Source organism: Macrotis lagotis, chromosome 1 (genome assembly GCF_037893015.1).
Source record: "Macrotis lagotis isolate mMagLag1 chromosome 1, bilby.v1.9.chrom.fasta, whole genome shotgun sequence".
NCBI lineage: Eukaryota > Metazoa > Chordata > Mammalia > Peramelemorphia > Peramelidae > Macrotis > Macrotis lagotis.
Genome location: NC_133658.1, coordinates 231,546,806 through 231,569,519, shown reverse-complemented (window position 1 = coordinate 231,569,519; position 22,714 = coordinate 231,546,806). Strand labels below are relative to the sequence as shown.

General features: G+C 33.1%; 1 protein-coding gene across 1 annotated transcript in view; it reads right to left on the bottom strand.

The window, feature by feature from the left end:
- CDH13 (cadherin 13) overlaps window positions 1-22,714 on the bottom strand; it is a 1,354,681-nt gene that overhangs the window by 6,105 nt on the left and 1,325,862 nt on the right. The window contains exons 12-13 of the mRNA XM_074209753.1: window positions 15,652-15,885; window positions 11,080-11,298 (exon numbers count right to left, since the gene is read on the bottom strand). Coding sequence (XP_074065854.1) covers window positions 11,080-11,298; window positions 15,652-15,885 — 453 coding nt within the window. The remainder of the gene's footprint in view (window positions 1-11,079; window positions 11,299-15,651; window positions 15,886-22,714) is intronic.

The window sequence follows — 22,714 nt, the reverse complement described above, 5'->3', positions numbered from 1 at the left end:
TACTTAATACTTTTAGCTATAAAGGACGAGACAATACACCCTTCAATCTTACAATTGATATGATACTAAGATGAGAAGAAATAAGCTAAATTAAGATACTGGATAATAAAGACAGTTTGCTGATTGGCTAGAATTGTTTTGGATGAAGCTAACATGACATTTCATGAGGATAAGTATAAAATATTATACCTGGGTTCCCAAAATTCAACTTCAAAAATGCAAAATTAGCATGGCTAGACATGGGGTGATGGATTGAAACCTCAGCAGTAATAGTTGTAATAATAATAATATTTATAGCTTTGCAATATTTTTATATATCATTTGATTCTATGCTGTAAATATTACTATTAATTCCATTTTACAGATGAAGAAACTGAGGCTGAGCAGCTGTGACTTGCTATGGGATTCAAATTCAAGCCTTTCTGAATCCATGGTGGCTATTCTACTGTACCTCAATATGAAATACTTCTTCAATATGAATATGAATATTAATAATAATAATGTAGGTCCTATTATTTGCAAGTACTGTGGAAAATGTTTTCAAACATCATTTAATTTGATTTTAATAACAATCCTATTTTTATCTCCATTTTGTACTTGAGGAAAATGAGGCAAACAGGTTAAGTGATTAGTCTTAAGTCACAAAGCTGGATTTGAACTTAGGTCTTGCTAATTCTTAGCCTAGTGTTCTATCAACTGTATCACCTAGATGAATTAAGAGAGAAACATGGTCAGGAACAAAAGAGTTGACAGTTCTACTCTATTTTGCCTTGGACAGAACACTTTTCAAATTCTTTTTTTTTCAGTTTGGATTTTTAGGTACTAAATTAATAAAGCTTGAAGGCAATTTAGATGTGATTTATTACTTTATGATGTTTTATATAAATAATTATTTTACATGAAATCTGTTGAAGGAATTGAGTTTATTTAGCCTATGAAGAAAAAAAACCAAGAAGTGGGGACATATGATACATATATATATACATATATATATATATATATGTATATTTTAAATCATTGATGTAATGCTTAAGAGAGTTAAAGCTTTTTTTTTTTCCTTTGGCTTCTTAAAGGACAGAACTTGGAAGCAAAAGTGGGATTTCAATGTGGTAAATCTAAGCATTCAGGTACCTACTTACCAAAGAGAAGTATACAAAAGTGGAATGGGAATATTAGGAGGTGGATTCTATCTTGCTAGAAAGGGCTTGAAACAAATGCCATATCACTTCTTGTTCATGTTATAGTGGTAATTTTTTTCTGAAACAGGTGGACTACATCATCTCTGATGTCCCTTACAATTCTAAAATTCTATAAGCCTATAATATTGTAGCAGTCAAATTCTTGATTGTATATATTACATGAAAAACCCCAAATCTTTTATCACATAAACTCCTGCCAAACTATATTACTCACAACCTGTATTTGTTTCTTTGGTTATCTAAAAGTAGGCATAGGACTTGGCATTTATAGTCTTATTTTAATTTCACTTTATGGATTTCAATCTCCAAAATATTCAAAGGCTTATTACACCCTAATTCCATTTTTGAATGCAAAAACTAATCCCCATATTCATCAATTGGTGCATGACTGAACAAATTGTGGTATATACATGTGATGGAACACTATTCTGTAAAAAAATCATGAGGGACAGGACTTTTGAAAAGCCTGAAAAGACTTGCATGAACTGATGCTAAGTGAAATGAGCAGAATTAAAAAATATATTATATACACTAACAGCAACATTAGATCACAATCATTATAATGGACTTGTTCATTTCAACAGTATAATAATCAAATACAATTCTAAAATCTTGTGATGGAAATATCATTCATATCTAGACAAAGAATTGTGGAGTTTAAATTCTAAAAAAAGCTTGCTATCTTCAATTTTTAAAAGTTGTCTAATGTATTACAACATTTTTTCTCTCTAACGTTTTTGTTTTGCCTAAGTTGTATTTGATTCTTCTTTTACAACATGATTATTATGGATCTATGTTTACCATAGTTATATATGTAGAGCCTATATCTGAATCCTTTCTTTCAGGAGGAAGGAGAGGGAAAGAAGGGAGGGAGAAAAGTGTAAATCTCAAGACTGTGTTTATAAAAATGAGTGGTAAAAAACTATTATTGCACATAGTTGGAAATATATTTAAATTGAAAAGAAAACAAAAAGTTATCCTCCCAAATCTTTGTCACTAGCAAATTTTATTTATTAAAAATCCATACTTGTTTTGAACTTTTTCTTTCTTTTTTTTTAAAACCACAAAAAGCTTCTCTAGAAGGTATACTATATTGACTGTAGGCTCTCTGAAATTTTTGCAAATCACATGCTATTTATTCTTTCATTTAATTCATCAAAAAAAAAGTTCAGCAGAACAGAGTTCAAAAAAAGTCTATCAAATTTGTGTTTGAGTTTTCCCTCAAGAGTAACAGTGAACTAGTAATAATCTAAGCTTTTTCATGAGGTTGTTTCAATGATTATGAATTCATTTAAATTGTGTCATCATTTAGCCCACATTTCATCATATTTTTCACAAGAATATTATATGAAACATTGTTAAATTCCACTGAAATTAAAATATACAATATCTGTGACCTTGATCTACTCATCTAATCATCTTCCCCCAAATGGGAATGAGATCAGTCTTGTATGCTTTGGACTTAGTGAACCTAGGTAATAAAGATGTCTAGTTCTCATGTTACAGATGATAAAATTAAGGCCCAATGAAGCCAAATAATTTTTTTCAATGATAGATAGGTAGTTGATGATAATAATAATATAGTTCACATTTAGATATTATTTTAAGATTTGTAATACTTTATATAATTTTACTAATTTGCTTCTCATTATTGTGAAAAGTTCTCTTATTTAATGAGAACCTGAACACTCTGATTAAGTGATTTGTTCAGTATAGTACAGCTAACAAATATCATATATAGAATTCAAAACAAAGTTTTCCTGACTTCAAGTCTAGTGACACTACATTAAAAGCTTCAATAGATGAAAGTTACATTAAGACTTTTGGAATACCCTCTAGACCAAAGCCAAGACTAAAATTTAGATCTCGTAACTTTCAATACAATTCAGTTTTGCATTTATTTGATTTGGGAATCTGGCACAATGAAGCATTTATAAATGTGACTAATGTCATAGTACAGAAAGGAGAATTAAACTGAATTTTGTCACATAAATACTTTTTTATCATTATGCATGTGAACTTAGACCTTCCTTTTTAGTTTTGTGTGAACAGATAAACTCTTTGTGAAAGACTGGCAACTACAGCTCTGGTGCATGTCTGAAATTAATGCACTGTAACATTCACTGCTCTAGCAAACATTTTAAAACTCCTCAAAGAATCTACATTTTGACTCTTGCATCAATATCAGTAAGAGTGCAGATGAGGCTGGTAGATCAACCTTAGCAAAATAATAGGAACATTGCTCAGGCGTCATTACAAGTGTGAAGTTATCAAGGATCACGTAATTTGCAAAGATTTGAGAAAACCTAGAGTCAATCTTGTCCACCTTCCAAATAAGCTTTTTTTGTGATTTTAAAAGAGAAGAGAAAAGAAAAGAAAGAAAAAACAGTCAACAAGTATGGACTTGTAAATTTTTTTTCAGTATGACTAGGGAGAAAATTAAAATCAAAATTAAGAAAATGAAAATATTATCAAAAATAAATGAACAGAAAGCTTGTCTCAAAGTCTCAAAATCTTATAGAAGATCTAGACTCAAATATTATCTCTGACACTGACTGTAGGATCCATACAAGTCACTCCAAGTGTTAGTGTTCTCAGACCCTACTTTAAAAACTTTAGCAGATCTGCACTGAAAAAAAGTTGTTTCTTCTGGAGGTAGGTTCTTTATACCACTAAAATCATAATTTTGATCAAACAAAACAAAACAAAAAATCAAAATTGGAAAAGGAGAACATTGGCTTTTGAGGCTGCAGATGTGACCAAAGGTCTGACTTTACTGTTATTCTACTCTCTGTTTGACCTTGGGGAAGTCACTTCTACCTTCTAGGTCATAATTTCTCTCCTGTACAAAGAAGGGGAAGCAGATTAAGTGATTTTTCAAGGTCCTTTTTGGTTTTTATTTTAAAAGAATCTATGATTTTTTTTATATTTCAAGACCACTAAAAGAGCTAACAGATACCTGTGAGAACTTGTACGAATTAATAATGCAGAAAGAAGCGAGAAGAGAAAAATAATATTAGAAAGACAAAAAACTTAGCTCATTGGTACAATAATGAACTACAATTCCAGGACCAACGAAGTGTGCTGCCCACTCCCTGACTAAGAAATAATCACTGAACATACTGAATGAGACATATAATTTTGCATTCAGACAATGAAAGGATTTTCTTTGCTTAAATATCCATACTTATTATAAACCCTGCCTTGGCCCCATCCCATGTCTTCCGAGTTGGGGAGAAGAAAAAAAAAGAAGAGAAAAAAGAAAGACTTGTTAAATGAAAAAATATACACATGTAAAAAAGCTGTTAGAATGGAAATTCCAGTAGTGCTGTCAATCATACCTACTTTACCCTGGAGAGCTATAATTTAGCTTTGTTAATAAGCAGCTCTTCCCCTCTGATTTCCCTCTAAATTTTTATGAAAGGTGCATTTTTGGTTATTTTATAAATATACAATCAAGGAATTATCTTCAGGTCATATTCTAAAAACATATGTAGTCCTTGGAAGGTAAATGAGAGCAAGAAATTCTGTCTTTGAATTATCTGAGTTTGTCTCATCTTTTTTCTCATTCACTAGAAAACAGTTAGTTAGATGGTACCAATTTAAAAGGCTTACAGATGGAATAAATGCTAATATACTTAACAAATGTATTACTGATAGGCTACCATTATAGCACATCTACAGTTAATTCTGATGTGCCACAATTATGTTTATAGCTGTTCACTATGAAGATATGCTAACACTCAGTCCATATACACCATAAGTATGTCAGGAACACTTATATAGCATGTAATTAAAGTTGTTGATCTGTCTTTATCTCAGTCTGATAGAAGTACAAGTACCATATTTTATGTAAGCATCTAAACTGTCCTTTCTTGGGATGATTGGGTTTAAAACAAATTATAACCAAGATTTGTGATCTCATAATTACATTTAATTATGGTTCACCATAGGTAAAGTCAGAAACATTATGGTCAGTATTTACATCATAGATTTCTAACCATACTCTGCACACTTTAGTTCCTGGAAAAAAATTGTTGATCAATAAAGAGATGGTTCAAGGATCTCTAGAAGAAGAAAGAGTGATTACAAAGAGCCAGGATGATTTCATCAACAGCAAGTAATGCCAGACTAATCCCATTCCATTTTTCAATAGAATTAATAAACTGGTAGATGAGGGAAAGATTGAGGATAAAATTTACTTATTTTTAGCAAAGATATTTATGTGGAATCTCATACTAGTCTTGGAGAAATAATGGAAAGAACAGATAAAATTATAATAGAAATCGACAGCTGGATGATTGGACTCAAAGGATAGTTGTTAATGGTTTCATGTCAATATAACAGAAATTCTCTAAAGGAGTCTCTAGGGAACTGTACTTGACCATATTCTGTTTAATATTTTACAGAAGGCTTGGATGATTATATTGCAGTCTTATCAAATTTACAGATTACAAAATACATGGCAAGAATGACTACCACAATGGATAATAGAGGCAGGATCCAAAAGTATCTTGACAGATTGGATTATTACATTGCATGTAAGACTGAATGCACTTGGGTAAAGCAAAAACCACTTCCTCAAAATAAAATAAAGCATCCATTCTGACAAATCTGTGGCAGTTAGTGGACTACAAGCTCATCATAATTACATCTAAAAAAAGCAAATGTGATCTTGGGAGATACTAAGAAAGGTATAGCTTCCCAGGAATAAGAAAATTATAGCCTAAGTGTACTCTATCCTCATAATACTTCATCAGCAATACAGTGTTCAGTTTTGGGCACAATAGTTTAAAAAGAATATTGATATAATTGAGAGAACATTGATAAAATGGAGAGTGTACAAAGGCAGTAGATCAAAATAGTGAAGTACCTTGAGTTTGAAAAATGTGGATTGGAAATGGTTAAAGATTAGGTGTGAGGTGAAAGGTAGCATTAATTTGAACAGTTACCATGTGGTAGATGAAATTCACTTTTTTCATCTGTTTGAACCCAGAGGGCAAAACCAGGAGAAAAAGTATGAAGGTATAAAAGAAATTTTAGATATAAGGTCAGAAAAACTTAGAAAGATTTGGAAATCTTCCAAAGTGTAATGACTGTTTTAAGAGTTAGGGAGTTTTCCCTCCTTGGCTGTTGTAGAGCAAAGCCTACATAAGTACTACATCCTACTATATTCTACTAAGGATTTATTCTTTTATGGATTGAATTAGATTATCTCTGATGTTCTTTTCAACTTTCAAATCTTATTTTTCTTTGACTTGCCCAGGATAGACAGCTGATGTCAAATATCAGAGATATTTTGAATCCTGGTCTTCCTGTTATCAAAATCATCACTCTGTCCTATATATTAAGCTGTCTCTTTGTACAATTAAGATAAATAAATCATTTTAGAGAAAAAATAAATGGCAATTTAAATTGCAACATTATAATTATATAGTTTTTAGTAGATTTACTAAAGCAAATAGACATTTAGATACTTCAGTCAATTAATTGTTGATCTACTAAATGGATCACAAATGATTTAAACAATTATTCAATCAACTATTTTTTTGTCTGGGCAATGAATGATAACAATAATTACTTAAACAGCTTAGTCATCTAAATACTGCTCAAAATAAGGTTTGGATACCTGCTTGGTTATTTGGGCGTTTCAAAAGCTATTACTCTTTTGACATACAAAATGATCTTTTCCCCTACTCACAAATTATGAAATGCAGAAAAATTTCTTCAACAGTCTGTTTTCTAAGAAAATTCTCTTATTTTATTAAGGATCTTTCAATGACATTCCAAATCTGAGACTATAAAGAATATAAAAATAACATTAAGTCAGTGTCCATCAAAAGGTGTCAAAAGTTCATGCAATCCACTCATTTCTGTAATGTTCTTCATACTTTTTACTCCACAAATTTATAGTACTCATAAAGAAGAACCAATTAGACCAAAACAGTGAAATTTATTTTTCTTCCTTTTTTAAAAAAAAGATTGGAGGGATAAGAATAATGAAATGGAGACTGATTTCCAAAGTTTATCTTTCACATAGCATAAATCATTTCACGTAGCAGAAGACACCCAGCCTAGATCTCTCAAAGAACAAAGCTAAGGAAATTCAGTCAATAAGAGTTTCCTTCATGTAGAAGTAGAAGTAAATTGAAAAACAGCTCAAAAGTTCTTAAAATTTTCAAACTCAAGTCATTCCCTTTTATAAGAGGAAAACCTTTAGAATTTGGTTAGAAAATAAACATTTTTTTCAAAAATGAATTTGAAATTTGAAAGAAAAAAGCAGATAATATTTCCCAGTGTGGAAAGGCTTATTCTAATTTGAAGAAGAAAAGAATATTTCAGAGTATAAAAAGTATGCTATATATTACCCTGTGCTCCATGCCCTGGTGAATATAAAGCTATGACTTAAGTAAATTAATCTAAAGCTGACTGAGTCTCCATTAATCCCCAATCACATTTGCCTATTCATACTCATTTTTTCTTGTAACATATCTTTTTTCTCTTCTCTGACTCCTTTATCTTGATTTTCCTCCTATATTTGGCCATAATAGTAATTATTATAAATAATAATAACTAAATTGTTTTCATTGTATAGTACTCATCTAGCAATAGTCATGGTTTTGCAGGTATTTTCAAATGTTAGCCTGTATATTCATGGCAAACCTGAACTGTTTAGAGTAGAAGGAGAATATGTTACCTAGGATTCAGAAAATAGTCAGTCAATTGGCCCTTATTAAGCACCTACTTTGTACCAGAACTGTTGGGAATAAAAAAAGAGGCATAAGAAAACCCTTGCCCTAAAGATGCTCACAATTTAATGGGGAAGGCAACAAGTAAACATATGTCTAAAAAAGCTATATACAGAACAAATCTTAAGTAAACAACAGAGGAAAGAAAGATTGGGGAAGTTTTCTGTAAGTGAACTTTTAGCTGAGACTTCAAGGAAGTCAGAAGACAGAGTATATGATTTGGGGGGTGGGGAGAGGAGATATAAAGTGTTAGAAGACTAGAAAGGTGCTGTGGGAGGGAGACCTAGATTGTGATGGTCTTTGAATAACAAACAAAAAATTTATATTTGATCCTGGAGGTGATAGGGAAACACTGGAGTATATTGAGTATGGTGGTAACAGTCAACCCAACCAATGATTTAAGAAGATGGTGGATGAATTGGAGTGAGGAGAGACTTGTGGCAGGCAGGCCCACAAACAAGCTATTACCATAATTTATACACAAGGTGATAAAAACCAGCATCATAGTGGTGGCAGTATCAGAGGAGAGAAGGTGGGTTAATTGGGATGCTGCAAAGGTGAAATTTAGAGATCTTAGCAATCGATAGAATATGGCTATGAGGAATAATAAAAATTTGAAGTTGACATATGGGTTATGAGTCTGGGTGATTGGGAGGATAATGGTATCATCAATACTAATAATTGAAAGGGGAACATTTTAGAGATAAAAATAATGCATTCAGATTAACATGTTTAAAATATCTTTTGGATATTAAATTCTAGATATTATGTTGGAGTAGTGAGACTGAAAGAATGTATGGTAGTTAGGGGAGAAGATATAAAACAACTGGAAAGTTCCCAACCTCTGTTTTAGAGTTCCATGTTCTATGAAGGCAATTATTATTTTATGCTTTACTGCTGTTGTGACCAACATCATAATTTACAATTGTATGACCTACATAAACCCTTTGTCCCACCTCCCCCGACCCAAAAATACACTTCTTCATGTGTCAAATATAGTATTCTTCGAATATAGTGGGTGCTTAATAACTACTTGCTGAATGAATTCAGATTGCCTGATAATCAAATTCCAAAGAAATTAGGAAATTCAAAGTCTAGTCTAACAGCCTGGGCCTTCCATTTATCCCATGTGATCTTGTCAATCCCTACAGCTCTCACTACTACCTGTTGTGACATGGCCAAGGTTGTTTTCTTTATGAGTTGATGAAAATTCCAATTTGCCTTTAAATTCCAAATTGGCTTGCTCCTCATTTTGGAGTCTATTCTTACAGAATCACATTTTTTACAATGTAGAAAAAAATAAACTAGGTAGGATGATGGTGGGGAGGGGGCTGTTGTGCTCCCTTCAAAGAAAGGACCAGGAGAAATGACTATTGGTTAATGCCTAGGCTGACGCTTGTTTGCATCATGGGGTACATCTTTGTTCCACCACACCTGAACCCTTCACACTCATTTTGACAAATTAATTCTACTGCATTCAGGAATCATTGAATTCAGGTAATTTCTTCCCACTGACTGCATTTCTCATTTCCTGTACAATCACTGCTCTTACTACCACTATCCAAATCCTTTCATGAACTGGCTTAAAGGATATTGGTCCAGAGGGTCACTCTGATCCAAAACAAGAACTCTGAGCCACTTTTGCTTCTTGATGTTAAGCTTTTTTCCAACAAAAGACCTAGGGCAAATTTAAATAATAATTACATCAGTATTCAGAAAATTTAGAGGAAAGACAGGCTGTGTTTATTAAATAAAAGTCATTAGGGAAAAAAATAACAGCAGGCAATTTAATATTCTCAGATATATTCATGGTCAGTTTAGATCTCTGTGGACATAAATCAAATATTTAAAGTGGCTGAAATGTCCTGAGACTATTGGAAACTGATACTTCCAAGGATTGGCACTAGAAAATTCACAGCCTTCAGGATTCCGATATCAGTTTACACCTTCTCCCAATCAGGTATCACCCCACTTGTTCTTTTATTCCTATGGAATTACCAGGAAGGCATGGGCACTTGAACTCAGTCCTAGTATTGTTTGTGTAATGTGCTCCTACCCAATCTTTGTTCTCCATAGTTCCTGATTTTAGCCAGAGGTAACAGTTCATTTAAATTATCAGCTAGGTTTCTAAGGTAAACTAAAGCCTGATAATACAGCTGTGAAGAGGACTTTGGGGGGAGGACCTAACTATGAAATGGATAAAGCATGAGAAATTCAGAATATACTCAGTTTTACTTATAATCTTCCAGAGTTATGTGTCTTTGACACAGGCTTTCAAATGCAATGACAATTCTGTCACAGGTATCATGTCTCCTACTAGCAATTCTCTTTCCAACATTTTCTCCAATATATAATCCTTAATTCCTTTCTTTTCTGTGTCCTTTATGATTTTTCTTATGCATCATGGACTCCTTAAGTTTTCTTTTTTCCTTTGTACATCACCCCCACTTCAACCCCTTCCTCATCCATGAGGTACTCTCAATTTGTCTTTTTTTTCTTTTGTTCTCTTCTGCACAGGACATAGAGCTAGGGGTAGAAGACTCTTTAGAGAATATGTAGTCTAACTTCACTTTATTTACAATTGAGAAACTGATGCTTAGAGAGAAAAAAAATGATTTAGCTAAGGTCACAGTCAGTTTTCAAGGCATCTGATCCATTAGTCTCTTCTTTTTTCACCCATAATTTTTATCCAGATATTATGACTACTAAGTTGTCATTATTTCTCCAAACATTCTCTTCTCCAGAACATCTTCCCTAAACCTTCTCTGTGTGTCTCCTCCCAAGTCTTTTCTTCTTTTGACTATCCTCATTCATATTCTCTTCTAAATATGTTCTTTCATGCATCTTTTCTATTGTTTCCCCATAAGTGCCTATATATTTTTTCTCTGCCTACATCTGCTCTCATCTTCATTGGGTCATTTCCTCATTTATTTCAGTGCTTTTGATTAGTAATTTTTGCACTATGAACAGAGCAACTACTGTGGAATGGCTCCCAAACTCAAACTAAATTTTTTGTTGACAGATTTGTAGATTCTGCGTAATAAATATCTCATTTCTTGGGAAAATACATGAAAAATGACTCCCAAGGACTCATAAAAGTGGCATTTCACCAAATCTTAGGCTCAACTTACATACTAAGCTGAAGAATGAAAGAAGCAGAACTAAAGTGGCTCTGATGTGCGGGATCCCAGCTGAGCTGCAGTCCATTTTAGATTTCTTACAGGAACAAACTTGCACTCTGAGCTCTGTGGTGTTAGACAAAGGTGGCTTGCCTGAGTCTGTCACCATGACAGGTAAGTTGTAGTTGGCTTTCTTTAGGTTTTGAAGGAGGCTTACTTGGGCATGAGTGTCTGGAAGGACAAAGACATGAATAAGAAGACTGTGATTGATTTTCTCAAACAGAAGACCATCATTTAATAACCAGTTCATACACAGGAGGCAATACATTTGTTTTTTTTTCAGGAAATATTATCAAGTTTGTCTCAAACAACCTCCAAATATTTAATAAGTATCTACTATGTGCCAGATACAAGGTATAGAATAAAAAGAATGACTGATTCTGGACTGCATTTAAACCTGGATTTCTCCCAGGTTGACCTCATTTCTACTTTGGTTTGAACTTATGAAATCCAAAAGTCACTAAAAGTTATAGTTGAAAATAAAAGTAATTTAAGGATTTTTCCTGTCCTTGAGTCATACTGATAACACCATTCTTCTTCTCTTAGAAATCCCTCAAGATTTTTTTTTCCTAGTATCCAAATTTTACTCATTCTTCTAGGTCCAATTCTGGTCCCATATCCTCCCTGAATATACTATTCTCAATCCTTTTTTTTTAGGTTTTTGCAAGGTAAGTGGGCTTAAGTGACTTGCCCAAGGCCACTCAGCTAGGTAATTACTAAGTGTCTGAGATCGGATTTGAACTCAGGTACTCCTGACTCCAGGGCCGGTGCTCTATCCACTGCACCACCTAGCTGCCCCCTATTCCCAATTCTTAAGAAGAAAAAATATCAATCTGTCACTGAAATGGTCCTGAAAACACATTCAATGGGTCTGGAAAAGATAAACTTGTATTGTAATATGTGTATTTAATGACAAAAAAAAGGAGTTATTTTATTTTCCTTTGCAACAGACTGAAAAATGTTCAGTAGAAAAGAAAAAAAGTAATATAGTGACTTCTTCCATAATGGTTGTTATCAAAAAAAGATATAAATGAGATGGAGGAGGTTGGAGATAAGAATGAAAGCAACAAGCAATAATTCAAATTTTCATGGCAATTTAAGTAATACCAAATACTTTGATCACAGCAAGTTCTGAGGTAATTAGTGCAAGTTTCCCCAACCTCATTGTACAGATGTGAAAACTGACTCTAAGAGAGTCAAATTTATTTACCCCATGATCTCACAGCTAGGAAATATATAAAGTAGGACTGTATTCAGGTGTACTCACTCTGTGACCTATTCTCTTTTCATGGAACTACACCACACTGCCTCCTCCTCTTCCTCAACCTCTCTGAACTTCTAGGCACTTGGGATATGAATCCTGCAATTTATTCCTTATTTTCACTATTTACTTGTTTCCAGAATTTGTATTCTATCTATTCCCTATTATATCTATCAGATGTAAATCATCTGACAGCACAAACTTTGTTTTGTACTAAACAGTTAACACGTAATTCAAAAATAAAAAATTCAATTCAATTAAAAATGATTAAGTGCCTACTGTAAACAAAGAGAAATTTCTTATAAATGATATTCTTGTTTGTAAAGGATATTGTGCTGGCTGACACAAGACCATGAGCCTCCCAATTGAGATCCATAAACACCAAAAATTATTCAATCTAAACACACATATAATTTTTAAAAATAGATGAAGAATGTCTATTATACAGACTATAATGTTCAGTCATATGAATGACTTATACAGTTGTCCATTAGTATCTCCACTTTTGAAATAAGTTGAAATTGGCTACATTTTGGGGGCCCAGAATTAAACAGGAGTAAAACAAAATACATTAGATTGTCTATAGGAAACTATTGTGCCTCTTTAACGACTTAACACTTTTCTACTATTAATGGATCAAATATTCCATTAATGCTATGAAAGTGATAAAACAACTAAATAGTATAGTATAGTAGAAAATAATAATAATAACAATAGCAACAACAAAATGATTAGTCACAATTATTAATAATAATAGTCAACATTTATATAATGCTTATAGTACCTATCGCTGCTAAACACTACAATTATTGCATTTGATCTCACACCAACTTAGGCATTACTATTATCCCCTTTTGACACAGAGATTAAATTTCAGAGGCAGGATTTGAACTCAGGTTACCTGTCTCCAGGTCCAGCTCTCTATTCATTGTATTCCCTAGTCAACTTAATTATGTATGAACTTTATGGAGCAAGCTTGTTTCTGAGAGTTGATTATTAAATTTTCAGTTCAAGCATTTATACTTGATAACTCAGCAAATACTACAAATCAGAGTTCAATTTATTGTTTTGCTGGTTATCTAGACTTCAAAAGTGATAGAGAAAATTTTAATAATGTAGATTCAACTTCAAATGGGTCGTTTCATATTTTGAGAGCTAATTGTTAAACATTTACCACCACATCCCCAATATTTTACAAAAATATATGTTTGCTTATATATAATATACTAATAAATTATATTATGATAGTTATATGTACTCTATACACTGTATACTGCTTTTAATCTTGTAAAATACATTATATGCCATTATTTTACTTGATTCTGACAATTGCTTATGTATATACATATATGCACATACATTATACATATATAAATAGTAACATTTAGTATACTTATATTTTTTCATGTTCCCATCAAACATCCAACATGTCATAAGTATGAATAAGTCTTTTTTCATTTGGTAGGCTGATACTTCATAGAAACAAAATTTCATGTATATTGGTTAAAAAAAATGAGGTAGATCAACTTGAGCAGATCCATCCATGATACCTTGTAAAACTTCTGTTTACTGGCCTATAAACCACTCTTTTCCTTCATTGAATCAGTCCATCATCAAAATCAATCTATGTGCATTAAGGAACTGCACCATTGTATTCAGAAATGATAATAAAAATGGGAGATATTTGACTTGGTTTTGAAAACAATGAATGAATTTGAAGTTAAAATTAGAATATTACAGCAGGGTGAATTCAGACTAGGGAAAGTAAGAGTGAATTATCAGTGTGGAAGGAGGAGATTGGAATTTAGCCCATGATTTTTTGATGCCTTTGCAAGCCATCCAATATTGTGTTACAGTAAAGAAGGCTTACACAGCTGAGTCTCTTTCAAAGACCCAGAACAAAGAAAGAGTTGGGATGACCTAAATGGAGGATATAGTAATGAAAAAAAGCATAGTAAAAAGGATAAAGGTCAGGAATTCATAAAGGTTGATCTAGAGATCGAAAAACAAGGAATTTATCAAAGTAAGTCCCTTACCCATAGGGAAGAAACTAACAGAGGAGGAGATAAAAATAGCAAAACACTTATGAGTCTGAAAAATAGCTGGTAGAAAAAAATTCTAGATTTTTAACTCAGAGGACTTGAGTTAAAATAACTTCCCTGGAGCAAGCTAATCCACTTCTGTTGGCCCCCAGTTTCCTCACCCTTAAAATTGGGGGGGGGTTAGACTAAAGCAAGGTTTTTAAAATATTTAGTTATGGACCATTAGGCAACATGATGAAGCCTTTGAAACCTTATCTGAAAATTTTTTAAATATATAACATGAAATATATAAAAATATAAAGTAAACAAAAAGTTGGTAAAAAATAAAGATTTCTGTGTTGCATGTTAAGTTGCTATAGTAGATATCTTTACTCAAATATGTATATATATATATGTAATATCTACTTTATATATATATACATGTGTATATTTTACACTCAAATAATCCTATTAGCTTTCAGAAAACCCTTTGAAATCTATCCATGGATCCCTTGACTGTGAACCCCTGCTTAAAAGACATAGACTAAATAATCTTTGCAGTCCCTTCCAACTTTATTACCAAGCAGAGGTTTCTGAGATGTTCTATATAACCAACTGTAATCAAAATCAATGTAAAGAAAGAAATCATGAAACATGCACACTTCCATCTCAGAGAAAAAAAGGATGAAGAGGATGGTGGAGAGGAGGGGACATTGGAATATTTAATTCCTGAATCAACCATGCAGGGAGACTTTTGAAGCAAGTTATCAGTAGTAATAGAGAACAAAAGAGAAGGCAAAGCAAACCCAATGAAGAAAGAATAAAGAATCACAATCTTGAGTATACAAACTCTTTTACCAAAATATATAGAAAATAAACAAGTCAGAAAAAGTAAAACATGCAATCAGAAACATGAAAGTCAAATCTGAGCACTTGAATGGGATAATAAATGTGTATTGTGTTTATAAAATGTGTAAGTTATGTGTATGTATATATGTATATATATATATATGTATATATGTATATATATGTATATATGAGATCTGAGTTTAGATTGTTGATTTGATCAGTCTCTTTGGTGGTTAGAAAAAGCATAAATATAGCAATGTATAGTATATGTAAATATCAATCATTTTGCAATAGTATTGTAAGAATGGAATTGTTTTAAGAAAAGAGCTTGTAGTTTGGGGGATATTTGAAGAAGGTGAAAATTTAATAATAATAATAATTTACTGAACATACCATTGATCTTGGAAATTTTCCAGAATTTCTCAGATCCAGTTTGTTTATTCAATTCAAATTTGAATGGATCAGTATTTGGGTGGAGATCTTTATCTAATGCTCCCAGAATGACCACGTTTAGATCTTTGGCATCATCACAGACTTTGGCAAGTGTGGGATAAATGAGAGGAGCATTGTCATTCACATCTTCCAGTCTTATTTGTAGAGTTCCAGTGCCAGTTGCAGGAGGATCACCTATAGAAAAGAAAAATAATAATAATTTTAGAAATGATCTTTGTTCTCTGAAAGGGACAGTTTATACCATCACACTTATCTAGTGCTTTTTTAAGTATTTTTTTCAACAGTCATTTACCAAAAAGGGTGGTGAAATCACTCCAGAAGAGAAATATCAAACAATCAAACTTTCATTAAACACCTACTATACATGACCTTGCAATGGACCCTGTAAATAAATACAAAGGAAAACTCAAAATAATAATTTCCCTTAGTGGGATATTCTACTGAAAGGGAAAAAAATTAAAGTCAAATGCAAAAGATACACAAAGAAACTATAAGGCAGGTTTAGGGGATGGGGAAGAGGAGGATTAAGAAATACTTTGGGTAGGAAGTGATAATCAAGTTGAACCTTGAAGAAATCAAGAATTTTAGGGGATAAGGGAAATAAAGAAAGCACAACACCTATGGTACTTGATCTCAGAAAAGAAATGTGGACTTGAATATATAGACTAGGGAGCTGTGACTAGAGATGGTGATTGAACTCATTTTGATTGCTGATGTCAAGATTCTCTAAAAACAATCTTTTACTTTTAAAACTAAAATTCTTTCACATTGTCTGTGTCAAAATATTTTAGGTGAGTTGTGAAGGGAAACAATTATACAAATGAATCATGACATTCCTCAAATCCCTAAGTGCAATAAACTGCATTAATAAAGAACAGAGACTAATAAAATAAAGGCAGAAAGAATATAATTCTTTTTCTTTTTCTTTAATAATATCTGGTATTTATTTTATTCTTTAGGATTTGTAAATTTATATATATATATATATATATATATATATATATATATGTATATACATATATATATATATATAATTTCATTTGACCCTGATAACAAACTGGATAAGCATCATCATTTTATATACAATTACATTTTATTATCATTTTACACTTGAAGAAAATAGGACTGAATATCCATTAGATTTTTCTCAGATGCTATAGTTAGTACATGAGGCAGAATTTGAACCCAGAACTGGATTCCAAGTCCAGTTCTCTGGACACTGTATTACCCAGCTATTTGTCCCCTTGCTTTTTCCCTTCTTTGTCTATAGAGTGGTCAGAGTTAATAAAATAGAGGCAAAAAATAATTTCAATAATATACAAGAAAGTAAGGCAAGGAAAAAAAAGGAGGGTTGTGGCCAGAGAGAAAAAAAAAGGGTCTCCATGCACTGATTCTTTAGAATATAGGGCCCTAAACCTAGACCCTACAGCTAGTTCTTTTTTTTTTGCAAGGCAAATGGGGTTAAGTGGCTTGCCCAAGGCTACACAGCTGGGTAATTATTAACTGTTTGAGACCGGATTCGAACCCAGGTACTCCTGACTCCAGGGCCGGTGCTTTATACACTGCGCCACCTAGCCACCCCTCTACGGCTAGTTCTTAAAGGCTGCCTTAGAAAACTTCTATCCTGTTTTATTCAGAAATCAAAGCAGAGTTCACATAGAGTTATGGGATGATCCTTTACTTGTAATCAACTCTTTTGCATGTTGGACAAGGGTGGTGGTGGTGGAGAGTTTGGACCGCCTCTAAGGAGTTTATAGAGGGAAGTTGGCTGCCACAGTGGATAGAGAGCACCAGCCTCTATCCAGGAAAACAGGGGTTTGAGTATAGCCTCAGACACTTGATACTAACTAGCTGTGTGACCTTGGGAAAGTCACTTAACCTTGATTGTCTCACCTTCAAGGTCATCTCTAGTCATCCTGACTTATATCTAGACCAAATGACTACAGGAGAAAGTGAGACTGGTGACTTAGCACAGCACCCCCTCACTCAAATTAAATTCACATCCTTGAGATGGCATCACCTCCCTGATGTTGTAGTCTTTTTTAAAAATGGAGGGCAGAGGTGGCTAGGTGGCGCAGTGGATAAAGCACCGGCCCTGGAGTCAGGAGTACCTCCTGGGTTCAAATCCGGTCTCAGACACTTAATAATTACCTAGCTGTGCAGCCTTGGGCAAGCCACTTAACTCCATTTGCCTTGCAAAAAAAAAAAAAAAAAACTAAAAAAAGAAAATGAAGGACAAACATTACGGAATTGATGACTGATGAATAATCTGATTTATCAATTCAAATGTCACAGACTACAGATTGGAGTAAATTAAAGAAAGGAAGAAATTTTTAAAAGAGCTATTCTCTTCTTAATAAGATAGCTAGAAGTTCCTAAACTGGATGACTCTGTAAGGGTAATTGGGCAGCCAAGTGATCACTGAAGAGGACAGCTCCAGTAACTTTGAAAAAGAAGTGATTTTGCTCATATACTCACAGTAAGTTAAAGTCAATATTGGGATTTGAACCTAGGCTATGTAATTCAAAGTTAGCTTCACTTTATATTGCAACTCAACAGTACTTCAAGAAGCAATTAAGATGGAGTGGGAAGTAATTGAATGATTGCTAAATCCCCTTCCAGCTCCAAGCTCTTTGATTCTGTGGGGAAAAAAGGCTCAAAATGTGTTTGCTGGTCCTTCTCTTGATATACTCTTAGTATTTTCCTGTAAGGACTGAGTATTTTAGCTAATAGTGTATATACTCTCCTACTTTGCTATTGTACTTCTCATATTCATTACTACAGCCTTTCCTTTAATATTATCTTCCATTTACTCTTTATATGCCTCTCTCTCTCTCTCTCTCTCTCTCTCTCTATATATATATATATATATATATATATGTATATATGTATATATGTATGTATGTATATACATACATACACACACACACACACACATTTAGTTGGTTGTATGTTATCATCCCAATTAAAATTCAAAATCCTTCAGGTCGGGGACTATTTTTGCCTTTCTTTGTATTTCTAGTGTTTAAGATAGTATCTGACACATGGCAAGTTCCCCCAAAATTCTTGTTGACTGACTCACTACCTAGACACTCCCAGGTCAGAATCAGACCTTGACTAGAAAGGGGTTTTTCACCCCATTCTAGACCCATCCCTGAAGCTGACCCCAGAGTTCTCCAATCTTTGAAAACAGCAAAATTCTTGTTTTGCATATTTGGCTTAAGGATAAAAAACTGGGAGTCAAGGAGGATAGATTTCTTTTATTTGTTGATGGCTGAGTCTCAGTATTAACTCAAAAGTCACATCTATAAAAACAGGGCCCCCATGAGAATCTATGTTTATAATTTGAAATCATAAAAAAAGAATTAAGGGAAATCCAAATTTTCTAGAATATTTAAATTGAGAACTCAGATTGAGAGTTCCTCAAATTAATTGAGTTCTTAGTTTAATGAGCATTTCTTTGTTGTGGGAGGTGGGGAGGGAAGCAATGAGGTCAGAACAGATATTGATTGTCAGCAGACTCAGTGGGAAATGGGATATTTGTAGAGTTCATTGAATACTGTATATCCCTATTGGCATATATAACTTCTATGCACAGTAGACAGAGATTGCACCTGCATTTTCATTGCTTTAGGGTGCTCCCAAGTGAAGAAATTCCCTCTACCAATGCAGGCAATCATTTTTTCTTTAATTGACAACTTCAGTATGGGTACTCCTAGCTCCGAGATATGTGAATCACCAGGGTCACATGATCAGCATGTGTCTGAGGTAAAAATTGAACCCAGGTCTTCCTTGTTCATTTTGAAGTCAGATGTCTATCTAATACACTATACTGTCTATCTATATGTATGTATGAACATTTATGTACATTTATAAAAACATGTTTATTTGTTTTAATGTTTCTTGATATATGGGTATATATTACAGATATATATCTACATATTTGGCAGCTAGATTTTAGCATATAGAACTCCAAGCCTGGTCTCAAGAAGACCTGAGTTCAAATCTGGCCTCAAATACTACTAACTATATAACTCTAGGCAAGTCAGTTAAACAGAGGTTTGCTCTAGTTTCTTCAGTTGTTAAATTGGGATAGTAATATTTCTGATTTAGTAGGGATGGTGTGAGGATAAAATAAAATAATAATTATAAAACTTTGCCTAGATTTGGGTATGCAATTGGTTAGTTATTATTATTATTTTTAATTTGGGGGTGGCAATTGGAGCTAAGTGACTTGCCCAGTTTTGCTGTTAGTAATTGTCTAAGGCTGAATTTGAAGTCAGGTCCTCCTGACTCCAGGGCCAATGTTCTATCCACTGTGTCACCTAACTGCTCCTTACACACACACACACACACACACACACACACACACACACACACACACACATGCTGTGTCTATGTATAATGTGCTTCATCAAAATCTTACTCTGATGTCTCACTGAGCTATGGAAGATTTTAGCTCTGAAATAGTCTAACGGAAGTCAAGTTTTGGGAGATTCTAAGACATTGCAAATGTTTCAAATATGGCATCTACTTTTGGGCTATATATCAATCTAAGAAGGCTTAGAGCAGTTCATCACAGGATTTGCTTAATTTCCTAAGACCATCAATCTAATTAAAGAGTTGTGACCCACTTTGATAGAAGAATTGCCTATGGCACTGAAATTATAAAATCACAGATTTCTCAAACATCAGCATATACAAATATGTGCATATACAAGGGAGACAATGTGATACAAGAGAAAGAACACTGGTTTTTGAACTCAAAGGGTCTTAGTTCAAATCCTGATTCTAATACTGTGAGTGAAACATTGAGAAAAATCATTCAACTTCATTGGACTTTAGTTTGCACATACAGACCATCTCTGAGGTTCTTTGATGCTCAAGCTCTAAGAACTTATGATATATAAGACAAATATTTGAAACTTCAAGGATCTGTGAATTCATCTGTGTCCAGAACTATTGGTTTATCATCTCAGACTTAAAAAGTCAAGTTTCGTGAGTCCTCTGTAATATATATGCCTCTATCTTCTCTTTTGAGCAATCATTACAAATGGGCAAAAAAAAAGCACAAGAGAAATACCTAAAGATCTTCCCTTCTCTTAGATTGTTATAGGGTACATTTGCCAAATGAATGATAGTAATGCATCATGATTAAACATCAGAAGAACATCAACTCTATTGTTTAACATGCTGAGGAAGAGTTGTGTAGCTTGAGAAAGAAATGAGTCATGGCTTACATGAGATAACCATGCTTCAAAATTCAAAGGGCTATGATATAGGAAAGAAATTGATGTGCTGTGCTTCATTCCATAATTAAGTACTAGAATTTCTGATAAAGATCTTAAGGAGGTACATTTAGGTGAGTTTCTTCTCAGGGTCATTCTCCAGCAGGGGCTGAATATCAACTTGGTGAACATGCTGGAGTGGATAGTCTTTTTCACATATGGACGGGAATTAAAGGTTGCTGGGGTCCTTTTAATTCTTGAAATTCTGCTATTCTGTGAACACATTGTTGAATGGTGACACTTCATCTATTTAGTCACATTTAGAAAATAAAAGAACTGCATGATGGCTGCTGGTAACATTTCCCTCAGCATGAGTATTTGGATTGAATTCACTTTAATGAAAAATAAATTATTTTTCACTTTTTACTTGACTAATTGAATTTTCAGTAAGAATCTAATACATTTTTCATTTTCAATATATTAAAATAAATTCAACCAGAAGAAGAGATGAAAAGCATTCGTGTATCTGAAATATGACTGAGAGTTAGCCTTTCCTGAACCTAATTAAATGGACATCTTTAATTTTCATAGGATCATACAAATTGGAGGAAGAATGGATTTGTGTGATCACCTTCCTCAACATTCGTTTTTTTAAAGGAAGAAACTGAGCCCCACAAAGGGGATATGATTTGCCTTTCAAAACACAAGTAGTAAATAGGAGAATCAGGTTTATAACCTATTTTCTACAACTCCAATTTCATGACAATACACTATGGCTCCAGTTTGTTAATGTTATATAACCCATAATTCACTCAATCTCTAATGGTTTGAATTCTCATTTCTCTGTCCCTATATCTGGCATAGTTTATTGCCATGTATAAAATAATAAGGAGAAACAAGAAAGAAATATCCAGTTATTAACTGTGATATATATATATATATATATATATATATATATATATATTGTGTGAGAGATTTGCAAAAAAAATCATAGTAGGCAAGAATGAAGGGGAAAATCTAAGACAGATAAATGCATGATATGCTTTAAAAATCTACTTCACAAGGAGAAGATAGAGAACCTATCTTGAAGTTCATATAATATAGGTCTGTTGGTTTTAATAGACTGCAAAGTATATGTGTCAGTCAGCACTGTGGTTTGACATTTTTACAAGTCAACACAATATTAGAGTGCATTTATTCAGGGTGTCTAAAACACTATGGAAGGCAACAAGGTCATTGTACTTAGATCAATAAGAGCATATCAAAGGCATTGTGTTTCTTTCTAGGTCCCCCCATATTAGGAAAGAGAAAGGAATAAAAATTTACATTAAGATTACTTTACAAATATTATGACTTTTGTTCTTCATAGCAATACTATGTTAATTTACAATTGAAGAAACTGAAGCAAACAGAGTTTAAATGCCTTGCCAGGCTCATACAACTAGTCCACATGTGAACTCAGTTCTTACTGATGCTAAATCCAGAACTCTACCCACTGAATCAATTCTTTTTCTCTTTGTCTTTCTAATATACATAACTTCATATACCTATACTTACATGTATATGTATATATTTGTGCGTGTGTGTTAATACAAAAAAGCATTCTTGTGAAAGGGAGGATTCAAGTGGAGTTTTGAAGGAAACCAGAGATGTATAGCAGTTGCTTAAGAATCTAGAGGATTATGATACTAGAAGGAAGCCTATATTCAAGTGTAAATTGTATACATAAATTTTTTTGTATAGACATAGATATGGATAAGTATATGTTATAAAGA